The 20803-nt window shown below is 39.5% G+C and overlaps 1 protein-coding gene across 5 annotated transcripts in view; it reads left to right on the forward strand.

Moving 5' to 3' along the window:
- Positions 1-20803, forward strand: part of LIMCH1 (LIM and calponin homology domains 1) — a 174474-nt gene that overhangs the window by 53299 nt on the left and 100372 nt on the right. For all 5 annotated transcript variants that reach the window (XM_038136554.1, XM_038136553.1, XM_038136555.1 and 2 more), the window contains exon 2: positions 10597-10667. In XM_038136554.1, the coding sequence (XP_037992482.1) occupies positions 10597-10667 (71 nt within the window). The remainder of the gene's footprint in view (positions 1-10596; positions 10668-20803) is intronic.

Consider the following 20803-nt stretch of genomic DNA (forward strand, 5'->3'; position numbering starts at 1 on the left):
ATAAAAGTTACAGTAGTTAAAATAATTGTTGGGGTTTTTTTTCCTCTTCAGGAATTTATTTTCTACAAGGCTAAACCATTACATTTTATAGAAGGCAAATTTCTTTTATTGCTCTGAGTATATTTGAACAAGATGCTTAACATAATTGTTCCTTGTATTTGTTTCACCCAACAATAAACTGGGCAGAGAATGAGCACCATTGCAGCTCATTGGTCTGATAATGAGAGGTGCTTGTTCTGTGTCTTGCTTCCTGGTCAGGTCTATCATGTCTTCAGAGCTGGTGCTTCTGGAACTGCCAGTGCTGGTGTGTTGAATAATAGATGAGCCTGAACGGATGGAGGCAGCAGGTGCTCCAGTGATGGAAAAGAGCAGTGTTTATTATTGTTGTATGCATCATCAATCCTCCTCCCTTTCTCCCTCTGCTTTCTATGTCCTCCAAACAAAAGCTCCCTGTATCTGCAGCAGCAGGGGAGAAAAGAGTGACAACTTAACCTGTGTAACATTGCTGGGTTTTGTTTCAGGGGCAACCTTGTAAATAGGTCTTGATTTGATGCTCAGGATCTGTGAATGTCATGTTTGTCATTGCAGGGGACAACAGTATTGATTTATGAATTTCATTTAGCAGAAAACTCTTACTGGTTACTGATACTTGTTAACTGCCCTATTCCAACTAAATCAGATGAATGAAAAATGGCTTTCAATCTAGTACTCATAATGCGCTGCAAGATCCCTAGCTCCTGTGAGAGCAATCTGTTGAAAGATAGTTCTAAACATTCTTTAATTGGGGAAAACTGTAATTTTTAGGAGAAGGAGGAGGACAGAGAAATAAATAGAGGTTCTTAGTTCTGCTTAAGATGCTGATGGCTCTTGGAAGTGTCTTTTCAAGAGTAAGCTGTGGTTTAAAATCTTACAGAAGCACTTCCTTGTCTATTTATAGGCAGTCAAATCTACCAACATCTCATGTCCATGTGCTCTAAGACATCAGCTGATTCTAGATTGTCTGCAGTGTTTCCCTTGTCTAGAGCATTAATGGCAGCCACTATTCCCTTTTGCTTTGCCTGTCCTTCAGGATCTGGGTCAAAGGAGCCATGGAGAAGAGTTGGGGAGAACAGAAAACCAGTTTTTTCCAGTAGAGGCTGCAGTGGGATTTCTATCTGCGTGTAATATCATAATTTAGAGAGAAATAGTTGTTCTGTTCCACCATACCTTCCTATTTAGTTTCTAGTGGTTTTATTCACTTATGGCAGTGTTCTTTTTGTGGCTATGTTGTGTTTTAATACCAGCTGGCAACCCCACAGCTGTTCACTCACTCCTTCCCTCCAGGAAGATCAAGGGAAAAGAATTGGAAAGGTAAAAGTGAGAAAATTAATGGGCTCAGATAAGAATAGTTTAATAATAGAAATAAATAATCCTACATTGTAATCAATAGGATAATAACAAAGAGTGATAAATAAAACCCAACAAAGGCAAGTTTTGCAATAAAAACCTATTTCTCACCAACAACCTGCCAATGCCCAGCCAGTCCCCCAGCAGCAGCTTCCCCACCAACCTTCCCTCTGCTTCTGTTGCTGTGTGTGATCCATATGGTATGAGATATCCCTTGGGTCTGTTGGGATCAGCTGTCCTGACTGTGTGCCCTCCTAAATTCTTGTGAGTCTAGTTTTATCCATGCTTGGTAGCCAAATGTTGTTTAAGAACTGGCTTAGCTGGAAAAGCATTCAGAGTGGAAATGCTTTTCCTTAACTCTGTCTCTACAGAGGCAGGGACAAAGTAGATCTACTTCCAAAGAGTTATTAATAAAGGTCTCAAAAGTATATGACTGAATTAAGGTTAACCTCCTTTCTTCAGGAAAGTGGATCATTTGTTTTCAGTCTGTCATTTTTGAAATGCACTGTTTTTCCTGTTTAGAACTACCTGCTGGTAGTTCTGTGGTTTGTTTGCAAGTGACTGCAAAACCACGGCACACAGCCCTGTTCCTGCTGGAGAATGTGCCAAGGGAGGACCCAGAGTACAAAAGAAACATCCAAGAAGCTCAGATAGTGTTCTCAAAAGCATTGTGGTTTACCTTTTTCCCTTTTATTTGAAAGGAGCAAAGTTTTGCAGAGCTGTATTGATAGCAGATAGAATTACGCCTTTCAGCAGTGTTTGTATGACACGTCTCTATTCCCCATGGACAGTTTCCTGCTTTGCTTGCTCTGGGCTTCCAGGCTTACTGTCTGGAAAATCAAGTCTTAAATGCCTTGCTGAGCTATACTTTTATATATATAGAGATATATATATTTAAATTGCACAGACTGTAAATGAGACACTTTACATGTGGACTTGTCTTGAAACAACTGGATGGTATTAAATTTAAAAGCTTCAAGGTAGACTGGTGCCTACTGATGCTCATCATTGGCATTTCAGAGGCTTCACTGAGACCTAAGACATTGAGTATCATCTTTGAATGAATGGTTAAATTTATTAATGTTTTGCTCAATTGAACACTTAATTTCTTCAGAAAGGGAAGCTGGTGTCTCCTACCAGACATTTTTCATTGCAAAATCTCAGTAACAGTGCTGAACTTTGGTAGTCTCTCTGACAGTGGTTAATGACAGGCTGAAGTGCTTCTAGTGCTGGGCCCCTCTAACTTGGAGCATCTCCTATGTTTGTATTCCTGTCTCTGTGCAGCTTTAAATGTGTGCAGTTTTAAAGTTGTCTGCCAAGATGCACATTCCTGGCAGAAAGCAACACACTGGTGTCAAAAACTGCTTGTCCAAGAAGTAGTGCAGTGGTCTTGTAAAATATAAATGCAGCGATTAATGTAAAATAGGTTAAAGCAGTGTAAAGTGGGGATTAGCAAATCTAGATAGTGCAGTGATCCTATCATCTCCCACAGAGCTGTTGATCTCTTCATTGCTCTGAGGGTGAGACAAGATGTTGAGTTCAACGAGGAGTCTGCTGCCTGTGTCATGTTTTGGTCTGCCTCTGCAGCTGGAACTGACAGAGCTTTAAACACTTCTGATTCAGGACTGCCTAACCTTTCTAAAGCTGGAGGAGAGAAAAGAGAGGGTTTATTAACAGATGCTTCAGTTTCAACATGTAGATGATAGAGCACAGCATAAATCTTGGAGGAGCAGTTTTTCAAGAGCATGAGAAACCTTTTCTAGACCTAGAAAAAAGAGTCAAAGGATAAAAAAATGTCTGTTTTAATCCTTTGCTCTTTTAGACATGGCCAGAAACTCAATTTCCTGTTCTGCTGGAAAGTTGCTAATGTAATCAACCTGAGACAAAGGAAAAAATTTCTCCCATCCTTTGCTAAAAAACATCTTTGACTTGGTGATAAATTGTGAGGCAAATAGGTCATTGGTGGGAGAGCTACTCTGTGTTCAGGAGCCAGAGTTTGAGTAATCTCCCTCCATCAGTACTGATTCCAGCTTCAAGAAGAATTAATTAGGGAAAAAAATAAGAGCTGAATCAACAGTTGCTGCTTTTGAGAGTAGTTCCCTGTATACACTTTCTTTCTGTATGTAACTGAAGAGGTACAATAAAAGGCAGTGTGAATGCTTGTCTGTCCAGGGAAAGCCCCAAGGAATCATACAAAAAGAAAATTCATGATAACTTTAATTAGCCTTTCATTTGTCAGTGAGCAGACTGCTTATTTAGCCTGGTTGGGTAAGAAGTAAGACCTTGGGAAAGGGTGTTCATGATAGTAATTACAAGGCATCTGCTCCTCTTCCCTTCAAAGGTGCAGGAGCTGTCATTGTGTACTGGGGCACCCCAAAGCAGGGTAGGTTATGCAGTAGTGAAAGGGACAGCTCAACAGGGAGCTTTCTCCAGGCAGTGTAGACAGTAAGGCCAGACTATCCAGACAGACAGGACTAGATTAAATGAGGACCTTGGACTGAGGAGGTGCATGCTTGTCTTCTGGTCTCTTGTACCTGTTGACTTCACATCATATGTGCTCCTCTGGCCGCTGCCCCTCTGACCATCTGCATGGAGTCTTGTTTCTACAGAAAAGAGCAAACAGCTAAAGAATTGTTGTATTGTTATGGTCAGATGTACCTTCCACCAAATACAAGTTATTTTCTTGAAATAGTGCTTCATCTTCCTTCTCCCCACTCAAGAAGTAGGATGAACACTTTGTTGGTAAATCTGTGGCAAAAACCTACAATTCTCCCCTTCCTGAATTCTCATTAAAACTAAGAAAGGGATTATGGATTCCTATAAGGAATTACTTTTTTTTTTTAATTTTTTTTAGCAATAAAAAGAACCCTAAATTGAACAATTGATGAAAAACACCCTAGGATGGTCTGTCATAGCTGTCATCTAGTACCTAATTTCAATAACGCTGGAGATAAGAGTCTGGTTGCCCATAAAACAACAATGCAATGCCAATCTACTGACTGTCAGATACAAATTAGATGTAACAGATGACCTGATGCTAGGTGAAGCTTTTAGGGCATGTGCTGCAGCCAAGAGAAATCTGACAGAAGTAATTTTAAAGTTCCCTTCCTGCTCTTTGCTCTCTTTCTTCACAAAATGTTCAACCTTGACTGAAATGTTTTCTGCCCCACCCCACCCCAAAGGGAAGGCTGCGATATCTGGCAATGCACCTGGAAATGTATACAAACAGCATTAGGGAGGAGAGATGAAAAGGAAGCTGATTTTACTCTATCATTAAATTTTAACACTCCCTAGCAGCTTGCCAGCCAAACGGGATTATACTACCAGATGTCCTGGCAGAAATGCGCACGGCTCTGGAAGATCATAAATCCGAGCAACGTATGGCAACCCTGCATGTTTAATACCACTGTTAGCTATGCAGAATTTCAGTGTGGAAAGCTCTGGTGGTGAGCAGGATTTAGCAAAGACAAAATCTTCCCAGACTTAGCTTTAAAGCCTTAGGTAGGGTAATAGCTGCTGCTGCTGGGGATATGTACTACTCTTTCAGTATTTCTTTTGTTGTGTCTTCTAAACAAAGTACTAACCAAGCCAGTTTAGTCTACACTTTTAAGTATAGGTGTCCATTCATAGAATCATGTCCTCATTAATCTGTGCAAAGGATCAGAAAAAAACCCCAGCTGTTGTGGTTTTTTCAGTTGCTGCTCCCTGCATGGAAAACAAAAGGCAGCGACTAGCATCCTTAAGTAAATAAATTACTCCTTTAGTGAGGACTTAGAATTGGGCCCACCAAAGGGGAGTGTGTTTGTAACAGTGGATATGGTTTTTCCATGCTATATGTTGACACTAAACTGTCAGCTGACTGGATCAGCAGTGTAGGAGAAGGGAATTTTAAGCAAATGGGGGAGAATATGCTATTTTATTCTATTGCTGCTAGAAAAAGTGAAGTTTATATGAAGTATTAAAAGAATGAGTCAGCTTTTTGTCTCATCAAAAAATAATATGAGGATGATTAGTCAGAGGAAAAGAGCAAAAGGGACTTCAGTACAGGTAGTCAACTTTGCAAATTGTTGTTAAACTTAAGTGACCAGGAAGTGGAAGACCTAAAAATAATGTTAAATGCTTTCTTTGCAGATTAATCTTGCTACTCAAGTGTGAAATCTCCCCTCATTCTCCCATATATTCTTTAAATTTTCAAGTTCTGTGTCACAGAATTTCAGGTGGTTTATTGCTGGCCACATTAGTCATTCTGAGCTCATGCTGGTTTTGTTCCTGAGAGTAGAATTTCGCACTACAGATATTTGTTTGCTCTTTTACTGATTTCAGTAGTAAATTACCTCAATACTATAAAGCCTTTCGGAAGGCTTTGAGCAGAATGCTTGTCATCATTCAGCTTTACTGGAAGACAGGTATGTTAGACCAGTGGTTCTTGCCCCTGGAAAACTCCATTCATGCAATATTCAAGTTTCTCTGAACTAAATCACCTGCCTTCCTAGTATTTGTAATAAAGCCGTTTGGGACTGGTTTGCATTGCTATGATTTTAGCAATTTAAATGCCTCTGTGACATAAGAGAGAGGGAGCTCATGCCTAGATGATGTGTTGTGTCCACTTTTGCAGACAGAGACATTGCATGATCCATAGGTGGCTGAACCAGGAGCCAGAGAAGGGTCTCCAGGATCCATCACACTGTCATAGCAATGCAGTGCAATTCTGGGCTGCAAAGGTGAAGCTGGCTTTCACTGGACAGGGTTGTTTAGTTCAGAAATCCCTTGCCTATGCTATGTGAAAATGGAATTAAACTTGCATATTCATCTTAATAGCTCACATTGTAACTCAGAAACAGGGAAGTAGGAATTCAATACTCTAGAGGAGCCAAATCCTCATGCCCTAAAAGCTGTCTTGCTTCTTTTGGTGGTTTGTGTTCCCTGTTGCTTGTACAATCCAGTGCTTTCTATATACATACCTGATTATTACAGTTTAAGCCTTATTTTTATATCTTCCTAGTTAAGTAGCAGGACTTGATTTTTTCATTTAAGAAAACCAATTATTAGGGGAAAATAATGGTAGCACAAAATGGAAAGGCAGCATACTCACAAAGAAATTAACAGCTTATGAAACACTTTGAAAATCTTCCTTTCTTTACTGTCATGCTTCATAAGCTCTCAAAAACACATAATAAGAAACAAAGACCTCTTTTTGCTGTGCCACTAATTTTTTTCACTGCATACCATGGCATTTTCAGATGCGCACATAGAAAATGAAACTAAGTGTTTTCGGTGTGTTATCCCTGATGACCAAGTGTTTATTCAACTACTTATATCTTGTTGGCCTAGATAAACTTCACCTGAGGCCAGCATCTGTTCACTAATTTGTCACCTTTTCTTTTTCATGCCCCTAAGCTGTTTTGACACGAGGCTTTGCAAGCTCCATCTCAGGAAGCACCAGCAGCAATATAAAATGCAAGGAAAACAATGTAAACTGAAGCTTTGGGGAAATAAAGTTGTACAATATGGCAATGGTTAGTGGCTGGATGACAGCCATCCTTGATGATATAAATTTTGTAGCATGTGTAACTGCAAAGAACAAAAGAGTTCAGCAACAATGCAATATATACCAAGTGTTACTGTATGCAAATATGTATTGAAGTTGTTGCCATGAAAAATTTTCATTACTCATTTTAGGTTCATACTCTGTTGTTAAGTGACAGGGAAACTGAGAAATGCACCCAGCACTCAAATAATTGCCTTGGTTGCGACACTTACAGCTTTTTACAGAGAGGAAAATATCATCCAGATGATGAATAAAAACAACGCCTCCTCACATAAATGAAGCACACAGTAATAAATGATACTGTTTTGCTTCTGTTCTCTATTTTTAATTTCCAGTATGACAGGGAAATACAGCTTTTTTTCCACTCAGCTTTATAGAACTTATTAAAGAAGTGGGAGGCTATTCTAATCATCAGCAAGATATAGTTTGTGTTTTGTCTTTAAGGTACTTTGTTCTAACTTTGGCACCCCAGCACCAGAATAATTACAGTATGCTGCCATTGCAGAGTGGATAGAGAACGCTTCCATCTGTCCTGTGTCCTCCTGCACTGCTTTAGTGTGCTGGTCTGTACCAGTGAGGTGGGAAGAGTGTAAGGTGGAAGATGGAGTTGTGTCTCCAAAGCATGCAAGATGTGGCAGTCTGGAAGCCTGGCCTTGCAAAGAAAGGCCAGGTCTCAAAAGTTCTCTCAGTTAACATCTTGAGTTTTTCATGTTACTTTTCTTTTTTTTTCCTTTCCTGAAGACAGCAGTCCGGAAGGGAGTACCTTGCATCTGGTCATGACTGGTATTGTGCAGGTTCAGTTCTGAACACTAATTCTCTGTACTATGAAAGTTGATGGGCTAAATATCTGTTCTCCCATTTTGCAGTTTTCTGTACCTGGTTGCAAATGAACAATTTCCTTTTTTCCAAAGAAGCTCAGTAGAGGCACTGCAAATGCTGTCCTTTAGTCCTTGTTGGTCCTTGTTTGTCAGTGTTTTCAAAGTTTCATCCAGCAAACTGGAGGCTTTTATTTCCTGAGATGGGAGATAAGCTAGTAAGAACACACCACTGCTTATATCAATAACATGAGCACAGTCCTGTGATGTGTGCAGATTTTTTGTGATATCATGGCTAATGCACACACTTTCATTATTTCTGAAGTTTGGGTAAAGTATGCACTTTGCTATGGGGGATTCTTTGTGTGCAAATATGAGAGTGCCAGTCCTTTTGCTTGAAGTCCCTTTGTCTCCCCCTGCCCTGGGAGTTCTGAGCAGAGGTTATCTCAGTAATGTGCACCAGGTTAGCCTGTGGGCCTGCAGTAATTTTTCATGAGGGTATGGCCCAAAGTGGCCTCTGCAGAGAGGGAGGTGTATGTGTGTGCGTACACCAAGCAACTGAGCTCTGGTTTCCTCTGGAAAAGGTGGATGCAGATTCTTGCTTCTCTCAGTCCCATTTTGGGTTTATCTTTGTCATTTATGATGTCGTCTTCGTGCTTATTTTTAGTTTCTAGCCTTTCTCTGTTGAACTGTTTTTACATTTTAATTGACTAAATCAGGAGACTTGTAGGTGAATAATGTTTTCCCTCTGCAGCTGCATCATCTAGAACAGGCATAAACCTTGCCATGCCTCATTTACTTCCAGTTCCTTTTCAAACAGACGTGCACTGTTCCTGGACCATCCTGTCTTTCCTCACCTCCTGTCAGTGTGTGTTGTACCTCTCACTGGATGAATTCGTGTGCCAGCTGTGCATCTGTATTTCATGATTTTATTTGTGCAGACAGAAGTAGTGTATGAAACCTTCCTACATGATCAGTAGTAACAGCGATACTCATGTGACAGCTTTTGGCAGGTAGAGTCCTACCTGAATTGTGGTAACAGTTTCAGTACTGCTCCCTGACAAATGAGGGTCTTCAACAAATGCAGGAGACTGATCTCCATATCTGGGACATTTGGTCTTGAGGAGTGAAAGAAGATTACTATAATTTTTCTTTCATTTTTTCTGCAATGAAAAAACCACTTGGAGTGAGGCTGCTATGAAGTAGCTCTTCCTGCTCCTTTCTGTACTATATCTTGTGGATGAAACAAAAGTCAGTTTTATTATGCTCCACCTATAATTCGTCCCAAATGCTGATGATTTTATTGTCATGATTTCCTCGTGTCCCAGCAGATCAAGATTAGAGATGATTTACTATGATTAGATAAAGTTTAAATGGTTAAAGGTCATTTACTGCAAATTACATGTGGTTTCTTCAGAGATATGAGCGCAGCACAGTGCCTTGTTCTATTTATGCTTTTGTGTAAGATATGATTGTCCACTGATGCCATTATGATACATTTTCCAGAGTATGGGAGAACTTCCTTCACATTGAACAAAACAATATGTTTGTAATTTGGTGAAGGATTACATTTTAGGCTTTGCATATGCATTTCAATTTAAAAAGTGTTGCTCTCTGTCCAAGACTGCCCAGCTGTAACCAGCATTTCTGAAACTGATGCATTCGCTAATCCTGTGGGACAGTTGCAACTTGTCAGTTTTTATAAATTGCTGTCTTTATGACAGGAAGGGGAAGGGTTTTATATCTGAATATAACAGCAAGGAGAAAACAGGGACATAATGACAGATGTGTCCCCAAGTCACTGTTCTCTATGGTGGAAGCAACACCCAGAGCAAGGCTCTTGCTGAAAGATTGGATGAGAGCCATGAGAACTCTATAAGCATCCGGTAAATGTTTTGCCTGGGTAAAGAGAAGACCTCCTGCAGGACAATTAAAACTGTTTTTTTATTTGTATTGTTTCTGTTCAGTGCTTTCTAAACATAGTAACTATTTTTATATCTTTTGTGATTATAATAAAAAGTATTCTTTACTTTTAACTGAGCACATTATCTCTTGAGAATGATATGAGGATGAATGGCAAGACATTGTCAACACAGTAGTGGGTCATAGTTGGGGGTTCAGTCATGCTTGTAGCATCCAGCACCCCCAGGTGAGACTGGGATTCCTGGAAGGTTTCTAGATGGTCGATCCCTAAGCAGTACAGAATGGCTTAAGAGCTTGTGAGGCAAAGTGTACCTCCTGGTCCGAGTGTACCTGGGAGGACCCTAAGCTACCACTGAGTTTGTATTCTCTTAACATTCATGGTTGAATTGCTGATGTGAAGTATCTTTTAAAACGATCAGGAGTATTGAGGCATGTGTCAGAAGGGCTGTAACTTATGCCATTGCTTTTAATTGTCTTTGCTTATTCTATAAAGATGATAAGTTAAGGGCTAAAGCTCAAGGCTGGTACAAAATGTTTAATGTGGTGCAAAAAAAAAGCAATAAAAATACATAGTTTGTCTAAATGCAATAGTTTTAAAATTCAAAGCACTATAAAATAAAACTTTTAAAATATTCTGAAGATTACATTGTAGTTTTTGTTTTGTCATTTTTGGTTTTTACTGCTAGAAAACTGTCTGCAATTGCAGACTGCAATTGCAATGGCCGGATCAAATACTTTGTCCTATATGTTAAATAGCTTGATGAAATGAGAAAGAGAAATGGACATTGCTTAGTCCTTTGCAAGGTCTGTAAAGCTCAAATGTTCCTTACACAGCAGATGCTCTGACTGAGTATTATGAATTGCACTTGCAAAGCTCACTCTCTAATAGATGTCACTCTTTTGTTTCCCTCTACTCTTTTGCAGCAAGTGACGGGCAGAAGTTTTGGTGAGAAAGATTTTCGTTCTGGATTAGAAAACGGCATTCTTCTGTGTGAGTAAGTAATGCTTACAGTTTTGAGCCTTGAATATAATCTTGACTAAAGTAGAAAACAACCTTAGCTAGTATGTTCCATTGTTGATTTCCTTTTGAGAGTTTCGACATTGCACACAGTGGTATTTCACTGCAGTGTAATTTCAGTGCCAAAGCTATTGTTATGGTGAGGGTTGAAATGTGGCTTAAAGAAAACAGGTTTTATGAAGTGCTTCCCTCACTCCACCCCTGGTCCTTAGCTGAGTTATGTAAAACAAAACAAAAAATTATGTTTGTTTTTTGGTTTCCTTTTATTTAATGTTGTTAACCACAGATTGGCAAACAGTGTTCCACACCTGCCTGTGGATGTTTCTGCCACAATGAGGCGTTTTGGACCAACTCCAAGTCTGAACGCTGTCAGGAGTTAGCCATCTGAATACCATCAATACACAGCTGCTTTAATAGTTTCTGGAAAGGTTAGGTGTCCTCTAAATTTTGCCTAAAGGTGTGTTTCAATGACGTGTTTTGTAATTTTTGGATGAGAGACACAAGTTAGTTTTTGCACATTTCTCTCTGTAGTTCTAATGGCAAGTTTTTAGGAAGAGTCTTCCAAAACCTTGTTAAGATTTACATGCCAAAGCTGGTGACTTCTAAGAGCAACTTGGAAATATGCCCTAATGCCCTTAGCCCTGTGAAAATCAGGTTGTCAGGCATTTGGGAGAATCTGCTGATCTGAATCACCTGTATGGACCAATTTCTTTCCCTGGATATGTAGGATTGTCACTGAAGTTGATAAAAGCTGTCTTTACACACCAGAATGATGAAGCTTGTGCAGAACTGTGAATCTATATTTATAAAGGAGATCTCCTAAGATGTGTAGCTGGACAATTGCAGCTATTGATAAAGTTTTATATTTTAGGTACTTGAACTTGGAAGCTGTTTTCAGCAGTAGAGTTGAGCTAATATCCTGTAACTCGGCTCTAGGTAGCTTACCATAGATCTGAAACCTACTTATGTAAATACTGTTATATGTCTCACTGGTGTCATTAATCAGACAGCTTGAACTTTAGCTTTTAAAGGTGAAAAAATACAGAGGAAATGATGTGATCTATTTTGATTGCAGTTGCGTGTCTTTGCTGAGGAGTGGCTTTGGGAGGAGGGAAGTAGTTGTTATTGTTGATCAAAAGTTGTGTAACTCAGAAGGAGCATACCCTCTTTGTATTTAAGGGTTGCATCTCACACAAAATCTCTCTCCTCTGTGTGTTGAAGGGAAGTGCTGTGTGCTGAATCACTTCTCAGTGCTCTTTGAATGTTAAGGTTGAATTGTGTTGCATGAAAAGCAAGGGCTGTGTATTTCAAGATTAGATTGTAATCTTATCTGCAAGTAAGCAGAGGTAGTCTGATTTAAATACTGTAAATCTTAAAGATGGAAGGCTTAACTAACTAATGTTTTGATAATGAGACTAATAAATATGTATTTCTTAGAAGGTCGTGAGCTCCAGTAATAACCAGGTCAAGGGACAGCACTTGGTTATACTACGTAACTGTTCTGTGATATTGGGCAAATTGCTTGTCCTCCTTTACCACTAGGATCAGTGCAAATCAGCCTGAAGGAATCTGTCTCCTCAATTCTTAAAAGCCATGAAGTTTGTATTGCACTTGGTTAGCAAGCTGTAGCTAGTGTGTAAAACTCTATCAGGCTACAGAGCATTAATGAGAAAGTCACCAAACCGGTCTTGATGACAAACAAACCATATCATCAGCAGTAGAAGTGTACTCTTCCAAGTCCACTGTAAAATAGAGAACTCAACAGAAATTTTTGGGTTTAACGCTGAGAACTTCCAGAGTATCTTCAAAAAGTACTTTGGCAAGTGAAACACTGATAGTCAATTTTTTATATGTTGCTCAGTGAAGAACACTGTAAAGCTGCCACAAGCAATGGTGTCTTTCTAGACAGGCTTTTTGTGACTTATTGGAAAATTACCAGGGTACCTAATGAAAAAGATGTAATGGTATAGAAGCTTTCTCTTAACTCCCTGTCAGTCTCGTGCTTTCATTGAGGCTGACTTCAACAAGTAGATGAAAACCTGATCTAAGTCTCTGAAAGCTTCAGAAGACAAGAAATAAATTATAGCTGTCTTGGTTTCTGAAAATGGAAGAACTCATTGTTTTTGGTCAGGTTTTATCTGATTTGTTGAAGTTTTAGAGAAAAGCAAACTTACCTCTGTTTTTACCCACAGGACAGTACTCACTGCAAGTGGCATTAACTGGCAGCTCATAGCCAGACACTTGTGTGGGTGATGTCCGTGTGAATGTAGAATAGCTGTGCTTAACTTCCACATGACTGTTTTAAGGTTTTCCACACCTGTTGTATTTTGTGAGGACTACTGAAAGTGGTCTTGGGCTCTGAGGGATCCCAGCAGCTAGAGGACTGGAAACTGCTGTCAGGAGTGGGGACACAGTCAGCATGCCTTGAATGTCCCAAACATATCTCAATCTACCTTCTGGCTTTGCAGGTGTTTTGCAGAACGGGGAACGGGGAAATTACCATGCCAGAGTCCATTCCCCAAAGAGACTGGTCTGTGCAAATGGGTGCAGGGGGAATCTCTGTCTCTGTAGCAGGATTGTTTGACCCTTATACACAGTAATGCCAGGCCCGCCTCCACTTGATCCCAATCTCGATGTCCTAGACAGCCTACAGACACAAGCAGACATCACTACACTGGTTATAAATGATTCATTCACATCTAGCAACAATCCACATATTTTAATAAATGAAAATGAATGCAACTGTGTAATGCCAAAAGCTCAAGCTCTTGGGATGAATGGGTTGCGGAGCAGTACAGATGTGGATGCCTGCCACAGGAACCTGCAAGCCTTGCACCTGCCTCTCTGGTAGTGGTTGTGCTGTGGCATTTGGGTCTGGCCTCAGTACAAACTTTATAGCTTGACGCACTCAGCTGAGGAGCTGAGGGGCATATTTAAACAATGCAGGATGCCATAAAGCAACAAGTCAACAGATGAGAGCAACACAAGCCCTTTATTCTCTCTGGCTGTTCGAAAGCCCACTTGTGCAGTTGCCCAGACAGTGGTGACTAATTGTTCACCCAGCTGTGCTGAGAAGCCAGTGACTATGACTTCTGTTTGTCTGAAATGAGTTCATGTTTTTTTAGCATAGCTCTCTGACATCAGTGCAGATGGTGATTTCAGCAGGGATATAATAGCTATATAGGCAGAGGCAGTTCTTTCTCTGTTCATGCTTTGTGAATTAAATTCTCACATAAAAAGACTGAAGAGTTTCTGCATGGGTGGGCAAATATGCCTTCCTGGGGTTGTGGTTGAAAGCTATATGATGCAGGAATACAACACCAGTAGCAGGAATATCACTGGAAATCCCCTATTGCTGCTCCAGCACATGCTCAATCTTTTTTTTTTTTCTCCCTTGTTACAAAGCTTTCATATTTAGATTTGACCCAGTTATCATAAGAAGCTAGAGGATTAATCAGAAATAAATTAGATCTGGTTGTTGCAATGCTTAGGTGTTCCTATTCTATGGATTCAGACATCTGAATGAAGGTTGACTGCCAAAAAAAGTGCATATCCTGTCTCTCTGTCTGCCCTGCTGGTTTGGGCAGTTCTGTTGTGTTTTTTGAAACGGCAGGTAAGGAAGTCAAGGTTCTTTTTATTTCTAATCATGCAACAATTGCTATTAATACGTTTAAAAATTATTACAAGAAGAAAAAATACATGTCTTGCTGCAACCTTGACCAGTTGTTTCTGCTCTAATATCCTTGCAAATATATTTTCACTTTTTTTTTGCCCTTCTCCTTGCTGCCCACCTCCCCTTGTCGAGCTCTGCTACTGCAGGATTCCTTCCTTCATGTTGGATATTCAGTAGTTAAAGAGGTCTCTGTAGGGATGTGCGACATCAAAAATTTGAGTTAATTGCTTCCTTTGCTATGATTATCCAAACAGAATATATATCCAATATATCTCTAAGAACTTCTGATATGTAATTGGAATCGTATTTTCTCTCAAGCTTTCTCTGGAATCTAATAATCCAGTCACCCTGAAAGTTTGTATTAGTAGTAATGAGATTCTAATGTCAGGAACAGGACCAGACCATAAAGAAGAATAACAACAACAATTGGGATATGGATCCTGGGCAAAAGACCTTAAACAATGAACTAAAACAGTTGGACATTAGCAGAAATTATTTGGCTTTGCAGTAGAGTCTAACAACATCATGATTGTGTGTAATACCTTGAGTTCTGTATGTAGAACATTTTAGCTGTGTGTCTGGTTTATGTATGTATTAAAATCAATTTATAGCAGTACATGCAGGCAAAATAAATCTGATTTTTCTCAAGCATGAAAGTTCTAACAAATATTTCACTGCATATCATAGACATACAAAAATGAAAAAGGACTAACTGTATGTGGTTAAATATCAATGTCACTTCTGGAATGTGCAGTTCTGGAAACCAACTTATAAGCACTTTCCCAAGGTCTTCTTGGCTTTTTAGAGAGAGTTATTTTATCTGTTAGCACATGGCACTATGTAACTTGGTAAAATGTGCAGAAACTATGATTATTCTTTGAAACTATGCTTATTCTTTGACTCTGTAACTTTTATATTTTTTGAAAGAGATACAAAGATGTTCTATTATTTTTAAGTAATCTTGGTAAAATTGCATATGTACAGTGAACTAAAAAAAAACCAGTTGTACACTTTTTCTCCTGTAGGACAATATATAGGAAAGGCACTTCTCTTCTGCTGTGCATACTTGGAATATATGCTCTTAAAAAGTACAAGAAAGTTTTTAGGTTTTACTTTTAAATAAAAGAGATGAGAAATTAGTCATGCACATAGATTATTTTAATAGTATTTTAAGCAAATATGAAGAGTGGCTATAAATCTGAGCAAACTGAACATGATTATGACCAAGAATTACTTAATGGAATTTATAATTTATTCTGTCATGAGAATTATTTTCTTCCACAAGTAAGAAATCTCCTTAGCTTGTTTTCTTCATCTTGATGGTGATGAATGAGCTGCATTTTCTCAAAGAGCAGTTTCTTTGGATGTGCATCCTGGTTCTGATGCATCTGACCAAGCTTTGAGCTGACATAAGTGCAGTTTTCAACAAGGGCTGGCTATGTGCCAGATCAGCACAAGTGCAATGCTGTGGAATAATAAAACTTTTATGCTCTGAGTCAGTGATACTGTGAGGTATGTAGAACAGCCTTTGCTGTATATATGGCGTTTCAGTCGTTCTTCTTGCAAGTTAATGTCACTTATGTTGTCTGGTAGGGGAAAACAAATAGTCTTTGTAGATTATAGGATTTTTCAGATATATCATTCTAATTGTCTGTTAGTATGATGGGCCTGGCATCAGTTCAGCACTTGGCTGTGTAGTGAACAGTGGAGAAGTGAGTGGATGCCCAGCCCTTATGCTTCATTAGTATTTTGCTTGACTTTCCTATTCTTGGAAACTAAGAAGGTCTTTGAGTTTGAGGCATATTTCAAGTTTTGAATGTGACCCATACTTTGAGGTGAGAAGGAATTGGTGTTTTCCTGTGGTTTTCAGGCTCTGTGCTGTAAAGCCAAAACATTATCGGCATCATGAATTTGGCATGTCTCCAGGTTTGGGAGATGGGCCCCAAGGCTCATTAAGCATTAAGATTTAGGTTCATGTGAGGACATTTGAAACAGTTTCATATGAGTACAGAGTCCTTAATCTGTAAGTTTTATTGCTGTTTCATAATGAAGAGCTATTTATTAATACAGTTTAGATGAGGGGCCAAAGGTAACATAAACCCTAATGCTAAGCCCGTGATGAGAAGAGGGGAATAGACAGTGAGGGGCATGCTTGAATAGAACAAATGACCTGTCCTTGTGTTTATGCTTAAAAAAAATTCATTTCAGTGGACTGAATAGTAGAACTTTTTCACTGATGCTTGGTTATTGACAGGGTAGGAGACTGTGGAACACTGATCCACTCAAAAGGAGTGTTGCTCAAATGCAAGGCAAGGTAATCCTGTGAGAAGTTTCAGCTTTTCAAGAGTTCATGCTTAAGAAAGCATATTTAGCAGTTTTAGAAAGCACATCCATGGCCATTGCTATTTAGTGTAAGAACAATGCATGAATTGTAAATTTGTAGGTGCACGAGATGCTCTTCACATCATCAGTCCTTGTGATTGCAGGTTCTGTATAAATAGCTTGGGAAATTACATTCTTCCCTGTTGCCTTTCTTGAGCTGTTTGCAAGGCCTCTATTTTCTTCATATTTTTAGTTTTTGGCAGAGCAGTCTTGTGTGTGGAATATTGTTTTCTCAATACTACATATTTGCATAGGCCTTTATTAAGTTTTACATATTAGGCTGGACTGTGAGCCCTTCATAAGACAAAGTCAGTTCTGTCCTGCTTGTTAAAAAAACACCTTGTTCATCTGATTCTAAATAAATGATGTCATGGGCATCATTAGCAATCACTCAAGAATGTTTTCCCAAAAATATTTTTGTGACCTCAGGAACATGTTTATATTTTGAAACTTCTTAGCCATGTCTTTTGCAACAAAATATTTTGATTGTTCATTATTCACTGTTTAAAGGTGATTTGTTCATCTTTAAGACTAGTAGTGGATTTTTCTGTCCTTTTAAAATATTTGGGGGCATTTTGTAGCTGCCACTAGCACATGGGTTAAAAATATGTGGATACTGAAGCTGTCTAGGCCAATAATTATCAAGTGCTGAAAGATTGCTTGTTTGAATGTAAGTCTGTAAAACTTAATTTAAAGAGAGAAATGTCTCTGTGAAGGTTTACTGTGGATAGAATTTCCTGAATTCTCAAATCTGAAATGACCTTTGACTTTCAGATCAGATCATTAGTCAGCTTTTCGTTTTAGGAATATGATCTGTTACTTGAGCAAAGAGCTCTGTTGGATACCTCTCCCTCCAGCCTGGATTGATCTGGGAACACACATCACTTCAGCCTTTCTTTTCTTCTTATTCTCTAAAAATGCTTCTCTTCCACTTCCTCCTAGAATCAAGGTCTTTTTGAGGCTGGGTTTTGGCAGCCACCCTCTGAATATTTGCTTAACTGAGGCTTTCTTGCAAGAATTTCATGGGCAGTTTATTGGTGCTTTTCATTAGATCTTTTATCAACTGTTGCCTGAAACGCCTTCTCTTCCTGGCAGAAGTTTTTCAAATTCTTCACTCATGATAAAAAACCCCAGGAAGGTCTAATAAATTAGTCACACAGTGGCTAGCACTGATGTCCAGCTGTGGAGATACCTTATCTCCTGGAATGCCAAGCCCTGGGGACAGCATGAGTAGAGCATTGATTCTTCCCCTGCCTATGAGAGCTGGTTTTTATCGGGGCAAGGAAGTGACCTAGCTTCTCCCTATGTGTGGGACTAGAGCAGCTTTCCACTTCCATCATGCCTGGTTGTTTCTATTAGGTAAGACAGGTCTGATTTAGCTTCTATGCAGTGTCTCACTGTGCTTCATTTAACAGGTAGCTGCTGGAGAGTCCAAGCCAGCTCCTGGCACCGGGGAAAGGGAGGATGAGTGTCTGGTTGCTCCAGGGGAGATTTAGATTGGATATTAGAAAAAATTTTCTCACCAAAAAGGTTGTAAGGCATTGGAACAGGCTGCCTGGGAAATGATTGGGTTACCATCTCCAGCAGTGCTGGCTTAACAGTTGCACTTGGTGATCTTTGAGGGGTCTTTTCCAACCTTAATTACTCTTTGTTGGACTGAAAAATTACAGGAGAACTTTGAGAAGAACAGAGGATTGTTCTGACTCAGGACAGGTGCATAAATGCTAGAGGTGGTGAGCAGAGATATCCACAGAGAGCTTGAAGGGTCTGAGAGTAGGTCATGTGTGTATGTAGAGACTCGGGTTTTGTGGATGGTGCCTGAAAATTCCTAGCTGTATCCTAGTTTGGGTTATTGTCTTTTGGGTGTTTGGTGGGATTGTTGGGATCACTCAAAATGAGCCAAGGATTAGGATTAGGACTGGGGCAGAGGGCACAGTCTGGAGCTGTAGATGCAGTTGGAGCTGCCAGAGGAAGATAAGTGGTGCAGGTTTTCTCTCCTGAAAACTCTTTAGACTAGGACATGGCTGGGGACAGGAGGCCCCGGTCAGCCAAGTCCTTTGGTTAGGATTGGTGGGGCAAGAAAGCATGGGACTGCAGTTGTCAGGGGCTTCTAGGGGAAGGTGTGGCTTAGTGGTTTTTGTTCACCTGCAGAGTCTGTCCCTTGGGCAATGGCTGAGGATCTTGTGCCAGGTCTCCAATGCAAAATGGTGATCGGTCTTGTTTGCCCATCATTTCAACAGAAACCCACCAGAGTTGATAAAACTTTACATGCCAAGACATGTGCTATATTGAAGTCTAAACTGGCACAGAAAATTTAGTTTGTATATACAGGCCTATGTCAGAAGAGGTGTAGTTAGTGGATTTTTGAGAAGCTGGGACGGACAGTAACTGTGAGAGTGAAGGCAACCATTGAGACCCTGCACAAACAGCACAGCTTTTCAGCTGGCTTGGTGGCAGAGCAAGCTTAAACCACTCAATGTTTTAGCATCTGGATTGTTGCTCTAGATGAGGCAATAATTCAGAAGCAGACAGTCTGCTCTGGAAGAAACCTCCCTTTGACATATTCTGCAGCAAGCAAGTCCTGGGGGGTTTGGTGCCAGACTGCTTAGAAATGTTTCCAATAGGAGACAAACTTTTAAATAATAATTTTAATTTCTTCCTCAGGGTTTTCCATCTTGCCCCATCCTATTTCCTCTCTCTTTAGCCTCCAGTTGGTGGCCTAAAATGTTGTTTGTTCCCTACTCTTTTCCTTCCTCTCAATTTATTTTTCTCCTGTATTTCACAGGGAAGTCTGTACAAGCCATTTTAAAGATTTATTTAGAATGGGTTTTGGTAATTGAGGTTTCCAATAAGAACTCTTTATTTTGCCTTCTATTATTGCCTATGACTTTTAATCTGCACCTGCAATATTGGTTATGGTGCTGATGCATTCACATTTGAGTAATAAAGAAAATGGGATGCTTTCGCTAATACATTCTTTTTTTCCTGAAAGAAAATAGGCAGACTGAGAATTAAAATCACAAGAGAGCTACAGTATTTGGAAAGGAGTCATCTGGCAAAAAAAAAAAAATCTTAAATTGCATGGTGTAACAGCTAAATGGAAAATAGTAGTTTTATAAAGTTGCTGCTCTGTGAGGTTAAAATGTACCATAGTATCTTCTGGGAAAAAAAAAAAAAAGGTAATTCTTTTTCCATCTATGAAATAAAATAATAGTTCTAGAAGATAGGCAGTTCTTTTATTTGTGTTCTCTTTATCTAATGGGGAAAAGTGATTTTTTGGTAAATAAAAGTATATTAATTAATTTGTTTTTAGGACATTACTGTTAGATTCTGCCTTAAGCAGAAGAGGAATAGAACAGCCATCTGTATGAGCTTGGGTTATGGAGCTTTTTAACTTCAAGAATATTTTAAAAATACCCTCAACTCCCAAAAGTATCATTCATATTTGTTTTGATGCTACTCCCAATACTTGATGATGTTGGAGATGTGGGAACTTCAAGAATGTAATAACATGCATACAGTTTTGGACAAGTGGAACAAAAGCTTTACTAACTATGATCATAGGAAACTGAGAATCTCCCACTCTGCTCCCCTGTTCTGTCCAAGTGATTACGGAAACCTATATACTGTTTCAGGGAGGCAGAAAGAGAAAGAGGTGAGGAAAAGTGATCACTTCAGTGTTCATAAAGCCAGATGTTCACTCCAGGAGGGATGAACACCTTCATGAACTTGCAAACTGCCACAGTCCTACAGAATCAAGTAAAAAATAATGTGCCACGATGGAGAGATGGCTCTTGGTGGAGCTTTGAGCAGTGGCACTCTGCCTCTTATCCTAACTCAGAAGTAGGGAGCTGGAAACCATCACAGACTGTTAGCTTTAATTGAAAGGAATATTCTTTTCATTTGGATAAACTTTTCAGCCAGACCTCTCAAATATTAAATATTGATAATTTTACTACCACAGTAAGCTGCCAGAGGAGTCTTCTCTTGAATGGAGACCACGTCACCCCAAAATGAAGTTCCTCCCTTCCACAGAGCTTTCTAATTTTCAGTGAGTT

The sequence above is a fragment of the Motacilla alba genome, chromosome 4, assembly GCF_015832195.1.
Source record: "Motacilla alba alba isolate MOTALB_02 chromosome 4, Motacilla_alba_V1.0_pri, whole genome shotgun sequence".
Classification (NCBI taxonomy): domain Eukaryota; kingdom Metazoa; phylum Chordata; class Aves; order Passeriformes; family Motacillidae; genus Motacilla; species Motacilla alba.